Genomic DNA, 25,397 nt, shown 5'->3' with positions numbered 1-25,397 from the left:
TTTCTTTGACTCACAAGGATACACCAGCTCTGTATAAATACACACACACATGGGTGAATGTGTGAGTGTTCTGGGAGATTATTCGGTTCTATGGGGCGTGGAATGGCTGCTTCTCTACTTGTGCGCATGTCACTCTACCAAGCGGTATCCCATGCGAGTATGCCAATATATACATATTTACGCACTTGTGGGTGGTATACATAAATACTTTTACTTTTTCCAAAATTCATATTTTGTACGTAAACAGATAAGAAAATTGAAATGTTTTAGTAAAAACTAAACATAATTCAGAGAAATATTTTTTCTTCTTATTTGTTGCTCACATTTTTTACTTCAACCTCTGAAAAAGCAACGATGAAACTATCAAAAAGAGGCAGAATTCGGATTTCAGCTTATTGTGAATTCAAAATTTTTATTGTCATTTGCCTTGGCGAGTTGTTAGTAGAATTTCAGAAAAATTATTTCGAAGCAAATGCGTAACAAGCCTACGCTAGCAAGATTGGTTGCACGAAACAAGTCTTAGATACCTCTTGAGCTACGCCAAAGAAAAAGGAGTTTCAAAGAACAAAGAAAAAAACTTCATGCAAGCCAAATTTAAGAAAGTAAAATATGTACTGATATTTCTAAGGTAAACTGGGGGTCGGAACCGACCTTATAAGATTTATCCAAAAATGCTTCGCGGCAGAAGTGTCGCGACAGAGTGGGGTGGTATCTCCATCCACCGGCAGGTGGGGTTCTCTCACCATTCCTCTGGGTTGTTGTTTTAAATGACCTGCTGGAGGAGCTGGTGAAAGGGGGCTGCAGAGTAATTGCTTGCGCGGATGACGTGGCACTAATTGTTAGAGGAAAATTTGTGGATACTCTGTACAACTTGATGCAGGGATATCTGAACGTAGTTGTTAGATGGGCAACGGATTGCGGCCTGTCGGTGAATCCTCTTAAGACGGAGCTCGTCTTATTTACGAGGATATATAAAATACCCGAAGCTCAACTTCCCTCACTAGGGGGCGCTCCTCTGATGCTTTCTGAGAAGGTGAGGTACCTAGGTATTATCCTTGCCAGCAAGCTTACGTGGAAGCCCAATATTGAGGAAAGAGTGAGGAAGGCAACAATAGGCTTGTATGGGTGCAAGGGCGCAATTGGCAAAAGATGGGGCCTTTCGCCTAGAGTTTTTTTTTGGCTATAAAATACTATTGTAAAGCCTATCTTGTTGTATGGAACTCACATAGTCTGGTAGAATTCACTAGAGAGGACGACATTGGTCAAGAAGCTGGAGAAAGTTCAGAGGTCGGCACTCAGTGGAATCAGTGGGGCGCTTCGAACGACTCCTACTCTGGCGCTCAACACAATGTTAAATGTGGTACCCGTAGACATCGCAGGCAGAATTGCCGCTACACGTACCGCAATCAGACTGAGTGGCTGGAGCTATAAGCTCAACCTCACTTATGGGCACTCAAGCGTCCTTAGAAACTTCGAGTTCATCCCTCTGTCAACAGACCAGTGTATACCCTCGTTTAGTCCAACCGGAACATTCTCCACTCATATTCCGTCAAGGGAAGAGTGGACGGAGAACTACACTTGGGGGCAGGGCCTGGTGAACTTGTTCACGGATGGATCGAAGTTGGAAGGAAAGGTTGGCGGAGCGGTCTTTTGCGAGGAGCTCCCCATCAGACTCAAATTCAGGTTACCGGACCACTGCAGTGTGTTCCAGGCAGAGGTAGCCGCAATCAAGGAGGCAGCTGATTGGCTGTCCAAATGCGTACTAACAGTCAAGAAAGTAAATATTTACACCGATCCAGGTATCTTGGCTCCTACTTCTTTGCTACGCCTGCTGATATAGCAGGCGTTGACATTAGAAATCTGATGAATTTAATCAGTAGCACAAAGCGGGTGACGCAAACGCAGCACAGTCATCGTTCGCAGTCCATACACTCTAACCCACCCTCCTAACTATCCCAGCACCACCTCTCCCCGCCCTCTCGCCGCATCCCGTCGGTCTTTCTCTCTCACCTCACCTCCTTCACAATGGTATCACAAAGGATGAATCCGTTTTTCCTCGTCTAAGTGTGCTCATTCCTTGGGCAACCATACCAACCTAACCTAACTGATATTTCTAATTATCTCACTCTCCATATTGAACCCACTATGCCGAGGCGCTCGAAAGTTGGTTGTTTAGAAAACTCGCGCCACACTTTGAAGCACATGGCTTGAACAAGTAGCGAAGTTTGAGTAAATAAATACCTCTAACTAAATAAATAATAGGCTAGGTTAGGTTAGCCTGGTTGGCAATAAGCCACGCATAGACCTTTTGGTCCCTAGCGATTTCAGATGGAGACTGACCTCTATGAACACTGAAAGTAGATATCATGTGGGAGGTCAACGCTTTTGGCGAATCTAAGCAGAGCTGGGAGATCCGCTTTTGAGAAGTCCGCCAGACCCTCAAACAGTAGCATTCCTAGGCATTTTAAACGTGTTTTTAATAATGCCGGACGGACGCACAGAAGGTGTTCTAAAGTTTTCTCAACATCCTCTCCATTTCTTGCGTTTGCCTGTGCTACCAATCCCTATTTTGTGAGCATGTGGGGCCAACATTTTATAGTAAGCTATAGGCATACCTATAATAGCTCTACAGTCCTTTCGCGAGAGCTTAAGTACGGATTGATCAGTTTCATGTTCTACACATAACTTTTGCTGTTTTGCATGTGGTCAGGTTAGTCCACCTAGCTTCCACTCGCTTTTTCATGTAGTCGTCCATTTCGTTGTATATTGTATTTAGCGGGTTTTGTATGCCGTTATCTTGTTCAAATTGTAGTCTAAAAGCACTTTTTGCTATCTCATCTACTATTTCGTTCCCCATAATGCCTTTGTGACCAGGTACCCAGTAGATATGCAGCCTACTGCAGCCTTTCTATGGCCTCCCTGCTCCGTCGAACATTTTTGGACTTAATACAATATGAGCTTATTGCTCTTATTTCTGCTTGACTGCCCACGTATATATTAATTGTTGAGTTCTTTCTTGTTCTTGTGTTGGCTAGCTCCGTGGCTTTCCCCACAGCAAAAACTTGGAAAATACCACTGCGGTCTAGCAGCTTTATAGGCTATCCCTAGTTTTGAGCAGTAAATTCCCGCTCCCACTCCGTCTAAAGTTTTAAAGCCGTATGTATAGATGTGAAAAGTCTTATGGCCAGGCTTCATGCCCTTGTGCCGTCGCTCCTCTTCAATTGTAGTACGAAACCTTCTCCCCCAATTTAAGTACGGAGTGATGTAGACTGTGCAACCTGAACTCCACTTTCCTATTGAGCTGTATCCGAAGGTTCGCCACAAATAGAGGGATCTACAATTTCAAGCCGACTCCGAATGGCGGATATTTTTTATGAGGCGCTTTTCCATGGCAGAAATACACTCGGAGGTTTGCCATTGCCTGCCGAGGGGCGACCTTTATTAGAAAAAACTGTTTCTTTTCTTTTTGGTCTTTCACCGGGATTCAAAACTACGTTCCCTCTGAATTCGAAATGGTAGTCACGCACCACACCATTCGACTACGGCGGCCGGCAAGTATTACCAAAATCATCACAATTTCAGTCGCTATTCATCTGCTCTGCAGAGTATTGGACAGAGAAACGAAGGGGGGCACAGTGCACCCTTAACATTATATTTAATTTGATGGCGGGAGTTGGAGAACCTAGAACAGGTCTGGTAAGTAACCCAACCAATAGCTTACAATCCGTCTTTGAAAGCATGATTTTACCAGTCCAGTATGATCTTACCGCAAAGCAAATGGACACAGTGGACTTTTGACTCTTAGGAATGGCAAATACCGTAGGCACCGAAACGGCACGTTTTATAAATTATTCCATGACATAAATGCAGTTCAAGTAAGTGAGCGTAGTCGTCATCTTCTAATGCGAATGAGCTTCTTCTTTTTTCCCGCCTGTTCGGTCTTTCTCCCTCTGTTTTTTCCTCCCCTCTGTTTTCCTCTGTATGGCTTCACAATGGACGAATTTTATTATTTGTCCAAGAGGGCGCTCACGTGGGCCGCCATTTATCCTAACCTAACCTAAGTGAGATGCCCCGCGTTTCTTTGGTTGGCTCATGTCAAGGCAATTGGATTCAAAAGCAGTCAGACTTTGATAATAGTTTTTTGTGATATGTCAGCCGCAAAGGAGTTCGCGCAAAATTACTACGATTACTCGTATTAGAGAGTACACAAGAAACTGAGGTACACAAATTTTATAAAATTTTCGACAGTGAGAAATCAAACAGTGAGGTCCATTTCAACTTCAAGTATTTTTCGTTAATATCCTTACCATAAATTCAAAGTTTATTTATTCGTATTCGACCAACGCCGTTTTTTTGTATTTACGATTGCATTCATATTTTTAAGCTTAAATTCACTGAACATGAAATCATAAAAAATGCATGGCAAAAAAGGCAAAACTGTCATCCATTTGCAGCCCAAGCGAAAAGGAAAAAACTGAGGATGTCTTTTCCTATTTACGTTTATATGACAGCTTTGCTCCTTTTGTTGCCTTTTTGTTACATCTTTTTTGGCTTTCTTATTGTTCGTGCAAGCCGTACTTTTAAAATTTAATTCAATGAAATTAATCCTTTTTCTGTAGAATAACAAATAGTACGCAGAAAACGTATTTTAATTCATTTTGCACCGTAAGTATTCAATTTCCCAACAAAAAAACAAAACACTTTAAGGGATTTCTTTGTGAGAATTCTGCAATTTGAGGCATAACTTTTTGATGAGCCAAATGCTACACTGAGCGAAAAATTTCGTAGAATTGTTAAGAATAACTAAGGTGCTCTAATACGAGTATAGGCATATGAGGGTCGTTTGAAAAGGGTTGTGTAAAGTCAGAGAGATATCACTACTGACGCGTGTCGAGGTTATGTTTAGCTAATAGCATCTCTTGGAAGAACACACACCCAGTTTCAGCCAAATCGGTATATTTACTTGCGTTTGGCATTCGTTTGAATCGAGGAAGTCGAGTGATTTTCCTTTTTCATCACGACAACACGCCGGCTTACACCTCAATAGTTGTGGTCGCAAAATTATAGAACATAGGGTTCCAACTCGTTTCACATACCACTTATTCTCCAGACTCGACTCCCTCAGATTCCTCGTACAAATTTTCCCAATTTCAAGAAATGGCTGGTGGGAAAAGATTTTATTCTTACGAGTAGATGATTGCCGAAACGAATGGCTATTTTTCAGACTTGGACCAAAACTACTATTTGGAAGGGATCAACAAACTAGAACAGCGTTGAACGACTATGATTATATGTGAGGAAGGCTTACACCAAAGAATCAAGCAGTTTTTATTTTTACACGGACTTTCCGAAAGACCCTCGTATTGCTATGATCAGAATTAGTCGGCTTGAAAATATACATTTTTTTGCAATTTTTTGAATTTTCGTATATTTGACCTAGGAGAAAGGCGATCCTGTGAAGTATTTTGAAGAGTTTTCGAGGGACTTTTAGGACGTTTTTTTGTCCTCGAATGGAATGCTCAGCTGAGTGGAAGTGATTTAGTACGTTATTTCATATAAATTTGACGCATCATTTTTTTTTATTTTTTTATTCCTTGATAATATAATACATACAATTAGACGACGTTTTTAAGAGAAACTAAGGAACGAATATAAAAAAAAACCATCTCTCTGCACATATAATCTCTTCTACTCGGCGCATAGGGCGACATTTTTCTTACTTCAAAACTAATTTTCTTCTGCTTTTCCTGTGCTTGACCTACTCTATACAAGGGGGTACAAAATTAATCAGCCAAATTTTTGTTTTGTGAATAATTTTTTTACTAAATAAAAAAATGATTTAGAGTGATCGGAATCTGCATTTTGACCTTTGCTTGCTAAAAACAGAGTTTGAGTACTTTTTGATAATTTTTGACACTTGTGAACCAGAAATCCCCAGTATATTCTACAAGCAGCCAAGGTGAATGGTAAAATAAAGATCTCCATCTAAGATAGAGTAAATTTTTGTCAATACTTGGTTTTTTAAGTATGAACCGAGAACCAAACAGCAGTCCATGGTACGGCATCCGAAAGAGAAAAATCCACCTGTGAAAGCCAGGCAGCAAAAGTCAGCAACAAAAATGATAGTCTAGGTTTACTGCACCAGACTAAAAATTGTTCCAGCTATTCCTTCAGAGCCTTCTCAGACAGTAAATGGTGTACCGAAAAATGTTGAAAAATTAGCTTGGAAATAGGAAAAGGCGAGGAACTGCGCCGCTACTTCTTACATCACCTTAATGCGCCAGCTCATACTGTTGAAATGACACGCACGCTTTCTGGCATTGAAGAAATTCATACATCTTCATATTCTCCGAATTTCTGGTCTGCGATTTCTGGCTATTCCCGAATATTGAAAAAAATAAAATAAGTTATTCTTATTCTTCGGTTTTCTTCTATTGTTTGCCCTATTTGTAATTTCTAATATTTCTGTGAAACGTCTACTCTTACGAAGAGTACCGGTCAGAAATTGCGCGTGACTCAAAGAGCAATAGAAAGATCGATACTGGACATAAACAAAAGACACAGAATTTCAAAAGCTGCTCTGAGACAGAAAACAAAAGTTGCCGATGTAATTGAAAGAGTTACCAAAGCCAAATAGAAATGGGCTGGCCACATAGCGCGTTCTACAGATAGGTTAGATTGAGTGGCTGTCTTCCGACACATTTAGGCCCGAATAGCGCCAATGTGATACCACTGGAGCTCATCATTTACACTCCTAAGTCTTCTCTGAACCAACCTGTGTATTTAATGAGTTTTGTTGATTTCGGCAACCCTATTTGTGAGATCTCTTCAGTGCTGTGAAAAAAGGCGAGCCCGAGCGTAGAAATCCTTTTTCTGTATGGGGCAATACAAGTACACAGGAGGTGTTCCACGATTACTTCTTCTTGGCAGTATCTTGACAGCTTCGACAAAAGTCATTATGTGGTACTCCAGGTTATTTGCTTGCCTTCCAGTTGGACAAAGAGAATCCTAGAATGGAGGCCACGAGCAGGTAAGAGGAAAATTGGAAATTAATCGCGGAATCCTTCTGGTCACGATTGGATTAGAGGCATTTGAGGGACATTCCGAGGATGACAAAATCTTAGCTCTCAAATTTTGGGGGCATCCTCACCGGCCACTGCCTGCTGGGCATACATGCCGTGAGACTCGGAATTACTTCGAGTCCTTTTTGCGTAAGCTGCGTGGAGGAAGAAGTGGAATCATCTCAGCACCTGCCCCTTAGCTGCGCAGCTCTCGCGGGACTAAGATTCAAGCATCTTGGTTCTCAACTATTTTCAGCGCCTGCTGAAATAACAGGTCTTGATACCAAAAATCTGTTGAACTACACCAGCAGCATAAAACACCTAACACAGCCGCAAATTAGTCACCGTTCATAGTCCACAAATACTCAGCCCCCCACCCCTCTCCTTTTCGTCCTATCGTTTTCCTTCACCTCTTTTTCCCCTTGCAATGGTATCACAAAGGATGAACCAAACTTCTGTCACCCAAGTGGGCCCACTTTCTGGGGTCTAATGCAAATGACAACTGCTTAAAGAAGAGCAATTTTGCATCGCGCAAATTTGTATCGAAAGAAAAATTTGTATTGAAAGAGTATAGAAAAGGTCAGGCTTAACTAAGTTGTTATGAAAAATGAAAGTGCATTCCAGTCTTGAAGTTGTGGTTACACCCATCATCTACGACTACCATAAATTCTATCGAAACCCTCTTCTGTTTCAATAAACGTTAATTTTATAATACAGGGTCCGGTACTCGAAGTGTAGCCAATTAAAAAGGCCATAAATTTAGTTTGGAAAATTACTTTTATTCAATTCAAAGTAAAAAATGTGTGAAAATAATACAAAATTAAGAATCAATTTACTTTTGCTCGATATGACCACCCTTTGCCTTGACTATGGCCTTGAGACGATCCAGAAACGAATCGCAATCTGCCCGAATGTGACCGGCTGGAATGTTGGAGCACTCGCGGACAATGGCGTTTTTCAGCACTTCAAGACTGGTGCGTCATTTAGTTCGGACCCTGCTCTCCAAAATGGTCCAAAGAGAATAATCCATCGGATTCGCTTCTGGTGAATTTCAGAGCCATTATGTGGATTATGTAGTTCGGGACGTTGTTTTTAAGCCATTCTTGGTTCACTCGAGGTTTGCATTTCACTCACATTTACCTTGACGCCAGACTCGATTAAAACAATTGAAGAGCGCCCATCTGCGGTTACAGCGGTCTAAACCATTACCTGTGACGGGTGCTGCCTCCTGGTGGCCAATCGATGACTCAAATTCTCGTATGAATGGTCGGTCAAATAAACCCTAACGTTTTGGGGGTTTACGAATTGCTCAATTTGAAACATTTTCTCGTCAGAAAACAAAATGTTCGGAAATTGTCCGCTTTCGGCCCAGCGAAGCATCTCCTGCGCTCTCTCAAGTCCTCTCAAGTCTGACTTGTTGCTGCTTTGGTGTGAGATCATGAGGCATGACTTTGAGATAATTTTTCAGTATGATTTTGTTTTTTCTTGTTCACTCTCGGCAAAATGCCCGTGCATCAGCCATCAGCTGCGCGAGCGTTATGAAGTTGGTTACACTTCGCGTGCTGTACCCTGTATATTTCAAAACTAACAAAAACTTCTTAAATGCGTTGCCGCAACAGACGCAAAGGATCCATTGTGACAGGCCTATTAGTTGTAGATCAACAAAGGAATTTGATGATGGAAAGCTGGTTATTTCGCTAATACTTCAACCTTATTCGTTGGGCCTTATATGTCGTATGTGTGAAAGATTGTTCGAGAAAAAAAAAAAATTTTGGTAAAGATAAATTTTGGTTTTTGCACCGAGGCTGGGCTGAAATACATTAATTTTTGTTATCCAATGTGAGCAAAAACTGTACTTTTATTCACTTGTAAAATTATAGTTTGGGAACCACGGAATTTGCCTAATTCAGCGCCGTATACCGTTCCATCAAATTGCCCTTTGACCTGCTACATATCGACCTGATGCTCTTGAAAAATATGTAGCGATCTTCAACATTTTCATTCTTAGTTTGGGCTTACTCAACTATCTGACATCAACTGACTTTACTGCTCAAGTATCCCCAACAAAAAAAGGGCCCAACTTTCTTCTTCTTGATTGGAGCGTCTATAGCGTCGTAACGCTCATACAGCTCATTGTTCCATCGCCTACGATACTCTCCGGCACCAACGTGCAAAGGTTCAAAAATCTTCCGTATAATCTTTCTCTCAAACCACACCAAGGGACGCCTCATCGGATGGTAACATCGCCGAAGCTTCTGCACCATATGTGAGGGCGGACATAATGAAAGCCTTATCAAGTGTTTGTCGAGAGAGGACTTTACTACTAAGTTGCCTACATAGTCCAAAGTAGCACTTGTTGGCAAGCACCCAACTTTGCTTCAATATAAACTGAAAGTCTAAAAACTTCTATCAAGGAGTATTACTGGGAAAAAACGCTCCAATATTTTCTCAAATTTTTTTGCGTGTAAATTCTTTACGCATAGTTAGGATTTGTTTAGCAGATATTGCTTTAATTTTCCAAAATATAAAAAAATATTTGATATGCTAACGCATACATTAATAATGAACAACAGCCAGCGCATAAGTTGCTACAAAAACCTACGGACCAAAGCAAAAAGTGGAAAGCAAACCGAAGGGGCTGCGAAGTAAAAATCTAAGGCGCACACAACACACTTAGACACCTTTGATCACGAGCCGTAACCGAGAAGGCGAGGAGCCAAAAGGGCAATAATTGCACAACGGCAGGGGTAGTCACAACTGGTGGACTGGCAGACTGGCGGGTTGCATAACTGAATGAATGGATAACTGCTGGCAGTGCGTGGCTGCTGCTCTACTGGCTGACAAACTGGTTGGTTGAGTGCATGAAATTTGATACGATTTATGAATTTTTTTTGTTAACACACTTTTACACACGCGCATGTGTGTGTATGTGCAGTCACTTATCAGAAACAGAAAACTTAATTTTATGACCTTTTTCTACTGCCTGCCGGAATATGCATAACCCTCTTGATTTCATTTGAGTCTTTTGTAGTATTTGAAGTAGCAACATCCATTACAATTCGCCCAAACAAAAGGAAGCATAATTTTATTTATACACATCTCAGCAGTGAGTTTGGCAAGTAGTTACTGTTTCTCACCTGAACGCGCGCTTCCGTCAGATTAATTTTCATCGCCAAGTCCTCGCGTGTGAACACATCCGGATAATGGGTCTGTGCAAAGGCAGTCTCCAGCTCCTCCAACTGTGAAACAAAAGAAAAAAAAATGTACAAAGAAAGACAAAAAGGAATACAACAATTAAAAAAAAAAAAATAGAAATAGCAACTAAAAATGTGGAAGCAAAAAAGCAGATATTCCTAATAGTTAAATAATTAACTACTATCCGACCGCCGCCCTTCAACTTCTCCTTCACTTACCTGTTGCAATGTGAATGTGGTGCGATTACGCCGCTGCTTGCGTCGCACAAATGTCTCATCGTGTATGGAAGGATGGTAGGAGTAACTTGCATCTGAAGTCGGGATTAGTCGGCACGGCATGGCAGCAGAGTGAAGCACATGGAAGAAGAAGAAGAAAACAAAAAGTTTGCTAAATGTGAGAAAATCGCCAGAGCAGCATTAGATGAAATAGTAACTGCAGTGTATATGTGAATATGTGTGTGTATATATGTGCATATGAGTGTATATGGGTGTGTGTGTGTGTGTGTGAATCTGCTGGAATTAGCTGGCATAATTGAAGCGCTGCAGCAACACTTCGCCTGCGGCGTACTTAAGCTGTGTGATAAGCACGTAAGTGCAGCAGACTCTGGAGGAATTAGTTGTGAGTTAATAAAATAGAAGACCTAAAAGTAATTTTTGTATTATATTGTGGAAAAACGGTGTGTGGACATTTTAGTATATTCAGTGCATATTCACATATCTTTTTTTGACAAAACTGACCTTGCGATCTATTATTTGTGTTCGAGCGTTAATAAATTTTGCAATACAATATTCGTTCGGGTAACATTTCAAGAAGAAGTGTGAAGCACCAATTTCTAAATAGCCGACATTCTTTGGGTCATCGTGTTAAAATAATCAGCCCTTTCATGCAATTCATCGAAAACTCTTTTTCGTAGAAAGTAAAAAATTGTAATCATACAATTCGAATGGTTCCGAACGTGCATACGAAATTCGTAGAAGAGCATTCACCGAATACACTCATAATGTAAAGGGTGGTTAAGTTTCTAGGGCCGGTGTTGATTTTGAATAAAACACAATTTTTTCAGGAAGTTATTATTATTTCTCTATATTATGATAATATTGGTATGGCTCAATTACGTGTGGAATAAAATATTGGCTAAATGGCCGCCGCGGCCTCGGCCACACACCTCCATCCGATGGTCCAAATTTTCGATGACGCTGAGGCATAATTGAGGTTCTATGCCGTTAATGTGTCGAATTATCTCATCCTTTAGCTCTTGAATTGTTGCTGGCTTATCGAACTACACCTTTTCTTTCAAATAACCCCAAAGAAAGAAGTCCAACGGTGTCGTTGACGTTTAGGTGTGACTCACGTTCAACATCGGCCCTTGAAATTTAACCACCCTTTAGTAGGAGCGCAACTAAGTTCCCGCTGTTTGTCAATAGATGTCGCCAGCAGTGTGTGCTAGTCGATTCTAACATAACCTAAACGTCATAAACCAAGCTTCGACATGTGGTGAACAAACTGCTTCGACACATTAGTGATTTTGTTTTGGTATCATATACTTTTGGTTTTGTGAAAATGTCTGATTTTGTGGCGAATAATCGTCATTTGCGGGAAGGAAGTGTTGATTTTCCTCTTTTCTTCGATAAAACGGCGGCAGAAGTGCACCGAGAGCTATAAAACGTTTATGGAGATGATGCTTCAAGTTAAACAACGTGCCGAGATTAGTTTCGTCGCTTCAAAGACGGTGATTTTAATGCTGAACCGTTCGAGTGAAGGAAGGCCAAAAATCTTTGAAGACGCTGGAGATGCTTGGAGGCATTGCTCAATGAGGATCCGTGTCAAACGCAAGAAGAGCTTACTTCACTATTAGAAGTTACCCGCCAATACATTTCTAAGCGATTTCATATTTTGCGGATGATTTAGAAACAGAGGACTTGGGTTCCTTATGAATTAAAATCAAGGGATGTTGAACGTCGTTTTTTTCGCCTGTTAACAACTGCTCCAGCGGCAAAAAAAAAAAGGTTTTTCTTCATCGCATCGTGATGGGTGATGAAAAATGGATTCATTATAGCAATCCAACACTAATTAGGAGCATTTCAGCTAAGAAATGTTCAACCACCTCAACAACAACAACAACATAGCAATCCAAAGAAAAGAAAGTCTTGGGGACCGCCCAGTCATGCTTCTACGTCGTCGCCTCGGCCGAATATTCACGCTGCGAAGGTTATGCTCTGTATTTGGTGGGACCAAGTTGGTGTTATTTATTATGAACTATTAAAACCAAGCGAAACCATCACCGGCGATCGGTATCGACTTCAGTTGTTGTGATTGAGCCGAGCGCTGCGCGAGAAGCGGCCGCAATACGCGGAGAGGCATGAAAAAGTGATTCTACAGCATGACAACGCTCGGCCTCACGTTGCTAAATCCTGGAAACACTGAAACATTCTCCAGATATAGCGCCGTCCAATTGTCACCTATTCTGATCGATGGCACATGGTCTAGCTAACCAGCAGTTCCATTCATATGAAGACACAAAAAAATGGCTTGATCCGTGGATAGCCTCAAAAGATGCACAGTTATACGAGACAGGTATACGAGACCTACCAGAACGATGGGAAAAAGTAGTAGCCAGCGGTGGGCAACACTTTTAATGATTTACTTGTAACCATTTTTTCAGAATAAAGTTGGATTTTCATAAAAAAAAAAACAGCGATACCTTAGTTGCGCTCCTAATAAAATCTTAGAGTTTCGTACAACTTTTCTACGACGACGTTAGACTAACGGACAAAAAATAGAACAAGTAATAAAAAGAGGATTTAAAAGGCAATAAATAAAAAAGCTGTAAAATGTTAGCCCTATATTAACTAAACAACAAAAAAAAGAAATTTTTGAAGTATATTCTTCTATGTGACTTCCACAGGTGTAAAGTTATAACAACACGGCAGCAGTATGCCACTTTGTTGGAGCTAATAAAGATGAAATCAATCATGGCATTGATACTGTAGTAGCCCTTCCGGTTGTAGCAAAGGAGTTTTTCTTTAGTGGGGGAAATCATTTTTACGTGCGTCCCATCCACCCACAAAATGAAGCCGGGAAATCTACATTTTTGATAGAATTCCATCTTGCTTTGCCGTTTTTCATTGGCACTCATGTCGCGATTTACCCACTGAGGACCCAATCGTGACACCAAAGCACAGCCTTTTGGTACATAGCTAAATGTCGACTGCCCAATCTTTGCCAACTCCATGCTGATAGCATTCCTCCGCAAGAAATCGTAAAACAGAGGATAGTCGAAGAACTGGAGTTATGGACGGCAACCTCGCTGAGCTTGCGCTGGCTCAAAACGTATGTAAATCCAGCTTTATTTAACCGGTAATTTTTGATAAACCTGTTTTAAACCGTATTTAAGTAAACTTTTTCTTTAACAAACCGGCGAGCTTTTACATTGGTTCGTCCATATCGAGAAGGTTGCTTGCATCTCTCAATATTTTTCGCTGAATTCTGAGACTCCGTTTGCTTCTCGCATTTTCCTTCTCCATTAACACATCCGCACATGTCAACGAATACATTTTAATTTGAAAATTCAGCTAACTTGACAAAAAGCTTAAAGATTATTGGTTAAATCGTTTTGTTTACATTGAAGTGAGCTGTTGTCGAAATAGCAAAATTTAACATTTGAGTTAGGCAGCACTTTCTTCAGGTTCCATCCAACGATTACAATTTCTTTGTATTCGTAGTAGACATTCGTATTCGAAGGTTTTCTACGACGGATTCTATGATAGGGCTGAATATTTCATATACAAATTTATTTTGTGCCATAAACCTGCATTTTTTAATGTACTGTAAAGAAATTTTCTTGTGCATTATATTTTTTTTAAACCTGACCTGGGGGCGATTCTCGTTCTATGTAAACTTGAAATGTTTTCTTTTTACGTCTTATTTTTGGGAATAAAGTTCGGTGAAATACCGTTGATATCATTTTTTGAAGAGAATCAGTTGAATGAATGAAAATGGAAATTACCGTATAATTCATTTGTTGATGAAATGACAGTTTTGCGTTAACTTTTGCATGGTGTGACCTCATAATGACAAACAAATGTCTTATAGCCACTGCTTACAATAAAAGAAATAGTTGAACAAATTAAAATTTTCGGTCACTCCATGAAGAATATTGTAATGAAGACGACGAAGCAGTCGGTGAATTGGTGAATGACGTAATGCTAAATACGAATAAAATTACATAGGAGGATACAATATCAGTATTCCATATATGCTTGGAACGATGTTATGAGGCTGCAGAGGCTCAGAAACAGTGTGGCACTGAACAAGTGAGTGTGTGCAAAATTAACCGAAATCGAAAATTTCTTTAATTTAAATGAAACTTGTCGGGTTTAAAGTGGATTTAATTAATAAAGGGGTTTTCAATTGGCGCGGGTCGATTTTGGCGCCCTGTGACAGCCATTTTTTTTTTGGTGACATCTGTCAAATCTTTTGTTTATTATTCAGTTGTTTATGCCAAATCATCATGGCAAGTTACACGATTGAAGAGCACGTTCAAATGATAAAACTTTATTATCAAAATGAGTGTTCATTAACGCAAACGTTGCGCGCATTGCGCCCATTTTTCGGTAGATGTTGTGGCCCTTCCAATTTCTTGTGGCCCATATTGAACCATATGGACCTAGACGACATGTGGTTCCAGCAGGACGGCGCTACGTGCCACACAGCAATCGCCATTTTATTCCATTTCAACATCTACCCGCCCTTATTGAAAAACCCTTTATAACAAAAACCAATAAACTTGTATTGCTATTAGTAAAAAAAAAATATATTAATTTGCATGAAAATAAAATAAGTACGACACCTTCGAAATTTGCATCGATCCAGGTTTTCATTACGTGCAAGAATCGAGCTTCTACTATTTATATTACAAAAAAATAAATAAATGAATATTTAGACTCATTTACTTCAGCTTACACTGCCCTTTACATTTTCCAGTTCCAAAGTAAATGTTGTTGTAGTACGCACGGTAAACTTGCAAATGCCTTTATTCAACAAATTAAATATTAATTAGCATGTAAATGATATAGCATACTTTTTGGCGCTACTAGTCAAAGCAACTCTCGCAAGTGAGATAGCTGCTTTGCTTAAACCACAACCACACAAACATAGCCAACACACACACACACCTAATTAGTTAACTTTTTCTGCAGCATGCCAGCAAAAGGAAAAAAGAAAATGGCTGCCAAGATGGACGAAGAAGTGTATACGAGTGTATAAACAGCTGTCGGCACGAAATAACATTACTACGCATTACGTAACTCCCCCGAGACTTAACTCGGCAAATGTTAAGCGACTCACAAATAAATATTTTAATACATGCGTATGTATGTGTGTATGCACAAGCGCACGTTATTAAATATTCCAATAAAAAGCAGCGCAGGTAAGCAGACAAGTTGAGGGGGGCGGGGCGGTGGCATGCAGTTCGGTGGGTTGTTGGAGTGGCAAATGTTTTCCGGCGCAATATTCCTAATCCGATTATCGTTCGTTGAAATTGGTCATGGCGCCAACAACAACAACAGCAACAGCAACAGCAACAGCTTAACCAAAAAGTCAACAACCGACAGCCAACAGCCAACAACCGGCAACCGTCGCTGTTTGCTCGTCTTTGCCTTCTTGTTGCAATCGGCTTTGCATTTCTACATTCATAAATTAAATTTTACAATTTGCTACCTAATTATTTATTTAAAACAAATTGAAAATTAATTTCGACGAGCGTTGAGTGTGGCAACGCACAAAAAGTTCATACAACCTAGAATGCTTTCCTTTGCCACAGTTGCTGCCGCAAGCTTTACGCTCGTCTGTGGCAGGAAGTGTGGCAAAGGAAACGAGTTTGCACCAACAACAAATAGGCAAGGACAAAAGTTTAGCAAGTGCTGGAAATAAGCTACGCTACGCCCTGCTTTTCCTAAGCGCCTTGAGGGTCAAGTGTGCAGTTTATTTTGTCTGCTGTGCGTTGCTGAAAAAGGTTTTCAGCTCTGCACTCGACGACTTGGCTCACAAATACAAATACAGCGAATGGTATTTGGCTTTGGTACCTACCGTCTTGCTTTCAGGGCTATGTCCACAAAATGGCGTCGAAAAGAAAATTCAATTAGAAAATAATTTTGCCAACTTTTTACTTTGTTGTTGTTGCTTGTTGCGTGGCACCGCCTATTTGGGTCTGCTTTAAAATTCAATTTGTTAAGATGTTGAAATTTGCTTTTGGCACCATTTTCTATGGTTATTAAATTGCTGATAAAATTATTTATTAAGCTAAATAAGAAGCAGTATTGGTATCAGAAATTGCGAATTGTGTAATTTTACAATATGAGAATACATTAAATCTCGTGTGAGTATAAATAATTTTTGGTTTTGTTCAATGCTCAAAAATTAACAACTAGGAGAAATAATTCAGAATGGGGACTGCACTCATATATGTATTTATTTATTTGGTTGGTTGGTTGGTTTAAGGGTGACCCCGTATCGGAGTGCCACATAGACCGCAAGTTGGGTCCGTTGTGTTGCCCTAGAGCTCATTATATTATATGATTTCCCCAATTTATTTATTAATTTTTATTTATTTAATTTTTATTTATTAATATTTATTTATTAATATTTATTTATTTAGTTTTAATTTTTATCTTTTTAGGACTATGGATAAGTTCGTGCGGTTTTTTTCGAAATTTGAAACTTTATTGACGTAAAATGGTTACAAATTTAATATTCAAAGTATTGTCCATCGCTTGCTACTACTTTTTCCCATCTTTCTGGCAATTCACGGATTCCCTTTGTGAAAAATTCGGTCGGTTTTGCCGCAATCCACGAATCGATCCATTTTTTGACTTCATCGTAATTACGGAAGTGCTGGTCAGCCAGGCCATGTTGCATCGATCGGAAGAGATAGTAATCGGATGGCGCAAGGTCTGGACTATACGGCGGGTGGGGTAGGACATCCCATTTGAGCGTTTCTAAGTATGTTTTGACCACTTGTGCAACATGTGGCCGAGCATTGTCATGTTGCAAAATAACTTTGTCGTGTCTATCGGCGTATTGCGGCCGTTTTTCTCGCAGTGCTCGGCTCAAACGCATCAATTGTCGTCGGTAGACATCCCCCGTAATCGTTTCATTCGGTTTCAGTAGCTCATAATACACAACACCCGGCTGGTCCCACCAGATACACAGCATAACCTTCAGGCCATGAATATTCTGCGCCGACGTCGATGTTGAAGCATGGCCAGGGTATCCATACCTTGCCCGACGTTTTGGATTGTCATAATGGACCCACTTTTCATCGCCAGTCACAATTCGATGCAAAAAACCCTTTCTTTTGTGCCGTTGAAGCAGTTGTTCGCATGCCATAAAACGGCGTTCAACGTCTCTTGGCTTCAATTCATACGGCACCCAATGGCCTACCTTTCGGATCATTCCCATGGCTTTTAAACGTTTGGAAATGGTTGATTGATCAACTCCCAAAGTTTTTGCAACCTCTTCTTGCGTTTGAGCCGGATCTTGATCGAGCAATTCCTCCAATTCGGTATCCATGAACTTTGGCGGCGCACCCTCGCGTTCTTCGTCTTCCAAGCCAAAATCACCACTTTTAAAGCGTGCAAACCACTTCTGGCACGTTCGCTCAGCTAGAGCATGCTCACCATAAACTTCCACCAAGATACGATGACTTTCGGCTGCTTTTTTCTTCATATTAAAAAATTCCCCGCAAAAACACATTATTTGGCACGAAATTCGACATTTTCAAGTGTGGTAAAAATATTGTTGTTTACGCTTCAAATAAAAAACTTATACTGACGTTTGTGCCTTACGACAGTAGCTCTCCAATGAATGTTTGGAAATGTGGATCGATGGAATAATAATCAAGTTACGCCATCTGTTGTAAAACCGCAAGGAACTTATTCATAGTCCTATATTTATTATTTATTTATTTTTTTCATGTTTTTGACTTTTACTTATTTATTTTTGAAGTGAAACTTCTTTAGCGGCGGTCTGATATTTGAGCGAGAATGGAGAGTGAATTGGAAAAAATGTAACGTTTGGAGATTTCGTTACGCGAGAGAGAAAAAAAGATAGAACGTAGAGAGAAGGAGAAAGAGAGCTATACATTTTCCATACCTAACACATAGGCTTTGTTGTAAGACAGAGTATACAGATATATAACATAGAGAGAAAGAGAAGGAGAGCTATACATCATATACATCAGTTTAAGCTATCCGCGTCTCCTGACTACCATACGAAACTGTGTTTGTGATTGGCATACTGTACATGATAACAACGAATACAGACGGCTTGGCAAATGGCGCAGTGGGCAAATTAGTGCATTTCGAATTTGATGACCATGGAGAAGTCACCGTTGCATGGCTTGAATTTCCGGATTGCTCTTCTACAGGTCAAAAAATCAGAAAAAAAGTTGCTGGTCATGTTGCAGCGCATAATATCAGTAAAAAAGCGGTACCAATCGGACGACGCACACCAACAATCCCGCTTAACAACAACAAAACGATTAACGCTAAACGGACACTTTTACCATTAGTTTGTGCTTGTGCGACGACCATTCACAAGTCTCAGGGAAGCACATATTCTGAATTTGTTTACGAATATGATACAAAACATTCGGAATAATTAGTTTACGTTGCTTTATCACGAGTCACTTGTATTGAAGGCTTGTGGATTATAACGAACGGAAATGATTTTAGATTCTACCATGGTCGACGAGCATCAGTCAGTATGTCTCATTTACAAGATGAATTCCGGAGACTATCGTTAAATAGACTGGAAACTGTGGATAAACAAATAATCGATTTCATGACTCAGAGAAGAGGGCTATCTGTATATGCTCTTAATTGTCAGAGCCTACGAGCACATTCCGTAGATTTAACAGACTCTGTCATCCGCAAATCGAGCATAGTACTTTTGTCCGAAACTTGGTTAAACGATAACGAGGATATTAGTATATCAAATTTCAATTGCGTCATCAAATATAAGCAACTAAATGTTAGAGCTGGCGGTGTGGCAATCCACCACAATCAAAATGATAGCGTAAATATCGTCACACCAAACATGGAAATGACTGCAAGGCAGTCTCAGTCATATTCATCAACAGTCACACCAGTTGGCGATGTTTGCATTGCAGAATGTCAAACGCTGAATGGAAAAACTATTGTCATAGCCGCCATCTATGTAAATCTTGATGACATAATATATTTCATTCACCGCTCACTAATGGTTTACAGCCACGCAGGTGCAAATGCACTTGGAAGAGGCGAAGACAAAATTCCATTGATTCTCGGGGGAGATTTCAACGTAAATTTCGAATCCAATGATTCTTTGCCGTTGATTCAATTTCTTCGAGAAACATTCGGTTTGCAGATAAACAATAACCCTAAAGAATCAACTACAAAATCCGGAACTACACTAGATGCAATTTTCACACGTTATCTAGAAAATATTGAATCACATACCAATAATATAAGTATTACCAATTGAACCACCAACAGATGATTGCATAATGCATATATAGTTAATAAAATCGAATTTTGGTTACACAAATTTTATACTGTTGTATTTCTTTTTAAATTATCCCTGTCTCCTTCTCTTCCTCTCTCTCTCTTTCTCTCTCTCTCTCTCTCTCTCTCTTATTCACACTCATTCACACACAAAAGTTTCACCTCTACCACGTGTACGATGCTGCACATGATTTTTTATTTGTTTTTTTTTTTTTGTATTTATTTAATTTTTGTATATTCATTTTTTTAACTTTTACTTACTTATCTTTTATTTTTTATTTTTTGTATGTATTATTTATTTATTTAATTTTTATTTGTTTATTTTTTATTTATATAATTTTTATTTACTTAATTCGTATTTTTTATTTTATTTATTTATTTTTTTTATTTACTTATTTTTATTTTTTATTTATTTAATCTTTATTTTTTTAGTTTTTATTTATTTCAATTAGGTGCATGGTTCAAGTACGTTATTTAAGAAGTTTTGGATCGTTCGAATTGGGTCAAATATGCACAGTTTAGATGTATAATTTGTTGCCATTTTAAAGGAAGCTTCATAATGCCTCTCTCATTGGTCCTTATTGGCGAAAAACTTTAGTAATCGATTTTCACAATCTTCTCTTTATATCAAAAATTCCCAACTACGCACACAAAGTTTTTCGGGAGTCACTATAGACGTGTATACCCTTGCGTTGTCCTAACGGAACACAACACCTCTGCTGTAGGCCAATTCTGGTCAATAGTTTCAAACGGTTCAGTTGTTGACAGTAGTGAATTTACTATTTGGCCATACGGAAGCAACTCATAATAAATGATTCCTTTCCAAATACACAGCAGAACTTTCCTGGTCGTTAGTCCTTGTTCGGCTACCTTTTGCACTGCTTCATCATGCTTTGACTATGATCATTTTTACAGAGTATTGTCGTATGTGACCCATTTCTCATGTGTAGTCTCCATCCGTTTAAGAAATGGGTCGATTACATTCCGTCTGGGCAAGGTTTCAGCTGGAAATTCGATCCATCATCTTTTTTTGGTGTTAGTTAGTACGGTATCCAAACATCGAACATTCTTTTGAATTCAACTTTGCGCAAATGGCTTAAACTGTTTAATGGTCGATCTTTAGTTGAGGAGCGATGCAACGACTACTAACATGCTGGTCTACTTCGATTGTCTCTGTGATTTTATCGACATTTTCGATGACAGGTCTGCCAGTGTGAGGTGGATCTTTCACATCAAAAATGCTTGAACGGAATCGACGCAACCAAAATTGCACGTAATTAGTTGTTACAATATCGATACCATAAACACCATTCACAATTCACATTCAGCGGCTTGGCTTGCATATTCCCCTCTTCGCTTTAACAAAAAAACAAAAAACTGTAAAATGAACCGAATTTTCTATTGTTAACACCCCACAATTCACAACTGAATGGAACAAACAAAAAACAGTAAAGGAATTTTTTATTTTTTAGTGTGAAATATTCACCTTGATGAGCATAAACTGTAAATTAAATCTATACTTTACGCGATATCAATCACTACAGCCATCTACCGAGAAAATAATGGATTTCTTTTTCCACAAATTTATATCTAATTGAATTCCAATTACAAAGCAAGTAAATATTCAAAAACTTGCTTGCAAGAATAATTCAATCTAGTTTAAATTTAAATGTCTTTCATATGCAAATTTTTGTCTACATCTAATTATTTACTATAAAGTGCAACAAATCTTTTGAAATACCCCTACCTACTCTCATACCACTTAGAGTTACTCTACACTCTGTTATGGAGAGCAACGCAATTAAGGCCGCCATTAATCAGGTAAAATGTAAATAAGTACAACAACAATCAGATGCACTCGCATACTATACAAATCACTTAGGTATGTGCACACACACATACACATATGCCATTCATTTTGTTGTTATTATTGCCACCGTGCAAGGCATATTTAACCTGCGGAGCCAAACGGCAATTAGCACAAATTAAGTTTTGAGTGCAAGTCCCACAATGGTTGTGTGAAATGCGTCAGTGCAACAAGAAAAAAGAGAGAAAACTACAAGCAAAAGCAACTCAGTGACAAGGTAAAAGACACATGTGTGTATATGTGTATGTGTGTATTGTATACATACATATATGCATACATTATATAAAAGTGTATATGTATGCACATTCAAATATCCTTCAAAAGTCAATCCAAATGCCAAAGCACTCAACACTAATCCACGCCGCATCCATAGCCATTGAAGCTAATAAAGTCACCCGCAACGTACGTGTACCACTGCGAACGTATATGTATATGTGAGTGTGAATAATTATAGCAACTACACCCACCAGCAATTCACAGTGCAGTACAAACTTGTGAGCGCACGTGAAGCTCATGAGCCGACAACCATTGACACCCCAACCTGCAATGTGAAAATCAAACATCAAACCCAGCGCTTCGGCAATGTTTTCTCTATACACGAATGCTCGCTCACTTTCCCCTCCTCGGCATTTGCTTAACAAGAACAACACCCTTCCACATTGACGGTAAACTAACCGCACTTGTCAAGAGACAGGATTAACAAATTCTTATTGCAAATTGATTCAAATGTGCATGCTACGATTTACGGCAGAAACAACTACGCATACTAACACACATATAGACAAGCACTTGCACAATCACACACACACATACATATGTAAGATACTTAAACGCATGCATATACATAAGTCATAATGGAAAAAGCGTTGGCATTTACTCATCTCAGAAACTCGATAACGAATTTTCTTTCCTTTCCTGTTGCTGCACCGATTTTCTAATATAGCTACTAAAAATTTTTTTTTATTTCTTCTTATTTTCCTCACTTATTGCTTGTATCATTCCGCACTTATTGCTTATATCAACCCAAGCTGCAGCTCCAGCACCAGCCGCAGCAGCATCATCATCATCATCAACAACAATTTCCGCACATTAAGCTGGTAAGGGGTCAGCGTTGACAGAAACACGTAATCATCACGTAAAAAGCTGAGGAGGGGTAGCCACGGAGGCAGAAGCAACCGCATACCCAAAGCAAGCGCTTTTCCGAACAACATATTTTCTATGGGCAGCAAATATCGAACATCATCAACGAAAAGAGGCAGCAGTCAGAAGTGAGGAATCAGCAGAGCAGTAATACCATAACCATCAGCGCGATAGTGTCTACATCAGCACAACGTTTCCTCCCAACGTCACACCAGCCCACCATCACACCATGGCACATCACTTGCTATTTGTGCGAGTATATCCCCTTTGTGACCCTCGCGCGTGCTCATATTGCCTTCGACGAGCAGTAGCAGTAGCAATACCATTCACATCGTTTGCTCGTTAGATGCACATAATGGAGATAATTCAATTTTCAGACAGTTGGTATAACGGCAAAAACCATCATTAAAGGATTTACTCGTCGCAAACTGCTGCTTGGTACTGCAGCAGCAACAACACACAATTACCAACACCGCCTTCATCCAGTTCGGCCACCAACAACACCCAGCCATCCTCTTCAGCAGTCATAACGAGTGCAGCTTTGTCGCAGCTCTAGAGCATCAAGGCACCCTTGTGCGCAACACTTCGTTCCAACCAATATCTGGCATTCGTAACGCGCTCCGTCACCCCGACACTGTAGACACAGCTCGTTGATTTACCCCAGATTTTGTGGGCGACTTTGCTTGCCGTCTAAGTCTTATTATTTTTGTTGCTCTACACATTTGCACTGATACTCACATGGACTTTTATACGTACGTTTTTCTTCTCTGTATGTGTACCCGTTAGTACCGCATTGTGAGTTAGGTTATTTTCTCAACTTACTCGCATTATTAGTACAAATTTCTCTTCGGCTTTCGATTTGTTTCACAAATTCAGTAAAGTTGATTTGAGGCTCTCTTTCCTTTTTGTTTAATTTTGTAAAGCGAATTTGAGAATTATAAGTCATTGCACCGAGTAAAAATGTTTAAATTGCATTATTGTAATTAGTTTCTAATTTGATTTATGAAATCATTTCATTCTCCGAGTTTCATACGCATTACTGAGAATACGCATTGGAAATAATACGCGTCCTACATTCTGGGTCTCAGAAAAAATGGTGATACAAGTGTTGACGAGCTCAGACAGGAAGTGGATTGCAGACCTCTGCAAATAATGTTCAACCTTCATGATTATACTCGTATAAATCATCATGATCTAAGACGGCAGTTAAATCTCTAGTAGATATCAATAACGGATTCGTACTGCACTGGGTTCTGAGCTTTCTACTACTTACGACTCAAGTATTAAAAAACAGACAAATGTCGTATGGCACAAGATCCAATGAATAGTTTAACACAAACATTTTGTGCTTCGGTAGGAAGTATGATGTTATGATCTCAGATAGAGATCAATGGTTAAGTCCAGAGAACCTACTAACGGGATAACAGCACACTTTCTACACCGACGGATCCAAAACCAGTGATGGTAGCTGATCTGGATGGTACTTAGACGAAGACCCTAAATACTCCTATGCCACAGGACAGAAGACCACGGTATTCTGCACGGCATTCTATGCCATCTTGAACGTGGCATACTGGATAATTGAGAAAAAGTGGCGGGGTAGCAGTATTGTAGTGACAGTCAAGCAGCTCTGAAAGCTCTTGCTAACCCACGCTGCTCTGCGAAGTTACCCGGTGAATGGAAGACAAAACTAAACAATGTTGCAAAACACAACAAAGTTAGTCTTCTTTAGGTGCCTGGACATTGTGGTATTACAGGGAACGAGTTAGCTGATAAACGGCTAAAGAAGCCTCTGCAAGTAAGCCACTAGGCCCTGAACCCTTTCTAGGTGTCAATTTCGCATCGATTCAACTATGGATTGACGACTTCATGAGGTCTACCCATAGAGGACGTTGGTCTGGTTTGAACTCGTGTAGAGTAACCAAGTGCTTTGTGAAAGAACTAAGCAGGAAATACTCTTCCTCTTCCGGATCTCTTAAGATTCATCAATGAATCCAACAGATTTGTGGAAGAGTGACATCAAATTAATTTTTCCGTCTTACCACCCACATTTTATCTTTCCTATCTCTACTCTATACGGGTGTAGTACAATGGTCTCCTGACTGAGTGCTTGGACTTGTCCAACCCCCACAAATCTTATCTAATCTAATACCGAGCAGCGGCTATACTTGTTCCTAAAATCGCTCGCAATATAACCCAATTCTCACAAAGTGAATTTGCAAATAGAACAACTTCTCCAATAAACAGAAAATTGCCGCAATTGCAAATTAGCTGTGACAGCTAAGCAGCAGAGCCAAATTAAAAAAATCAACAATCACCATCAACGTCAGCATCAAAGCCACGCTGTACATAATAAAATGCCATAGAATAAAAACGAAATCCTCAAAAAACCAGTGATAAGCACAATTACCCCTCTGCCTGCACCCAAAAGCATTCCATATCATAACATTTCATTTATATCAGCAATTGCCTTAGTTGTTTGTCACCAGCGCACGGTGTCCTTTCTTCGTGACATTATTGCCGCTGGGAGTTCCAATGAGCCTGATATTATTTCACTTTTTTTATTTTTCATTTAAAACAAGATTTGCCGTA

General features: G+C 39.7%; 1 protein-coding gene across 1 annotated transcript in view; it reads right to left on the bottom strand.

Annotated features, from left to right (window-relative positions):
• LOC129249201 (homeobox protein aristaless) overlaps positions 1–25,397 on the bottom strand; it is a 188,658-nt gene that overhangs the window by 81,639 nt on the left and 81,622 nt on the right. The window contains exons 3-4 of the mRNA XM_054888882.1: positions 10,475–10,566; positions 10,199–10,300 (exon numbers count right to left, since the gene is read on the bottom strand). Of these exons, the coding sequence (XP_054744857.1) occupies positions 10,199–10,300; positions 10,475–10,566 (194 nt within the window). The remainder of the gene's footprint in view (positions 1–10,198; positions 10,301–10,474; positions 10,567–25,397) is intronic.

Source organism: Anastrepha obliqua, chromosome 5 (assembly GCF_027943255.1).
Source record: "Anastrepha obliqua isolate idAnaObli1 chromosome 5, idAnaObli1_1.0, whole genome shotgun sequence".
Lineage (NCBI taxonomy): Eukaryota > Metazoa > Arthropoda > Insecta > Diptera > Tephritidae > Anastrepha > Anastrepha obliqua.
The sequence above is the reverse complement of the archived record's forward strand: the minus strand, read 5'-3'. Positions and strand labels throughout refer to the sequence as shown.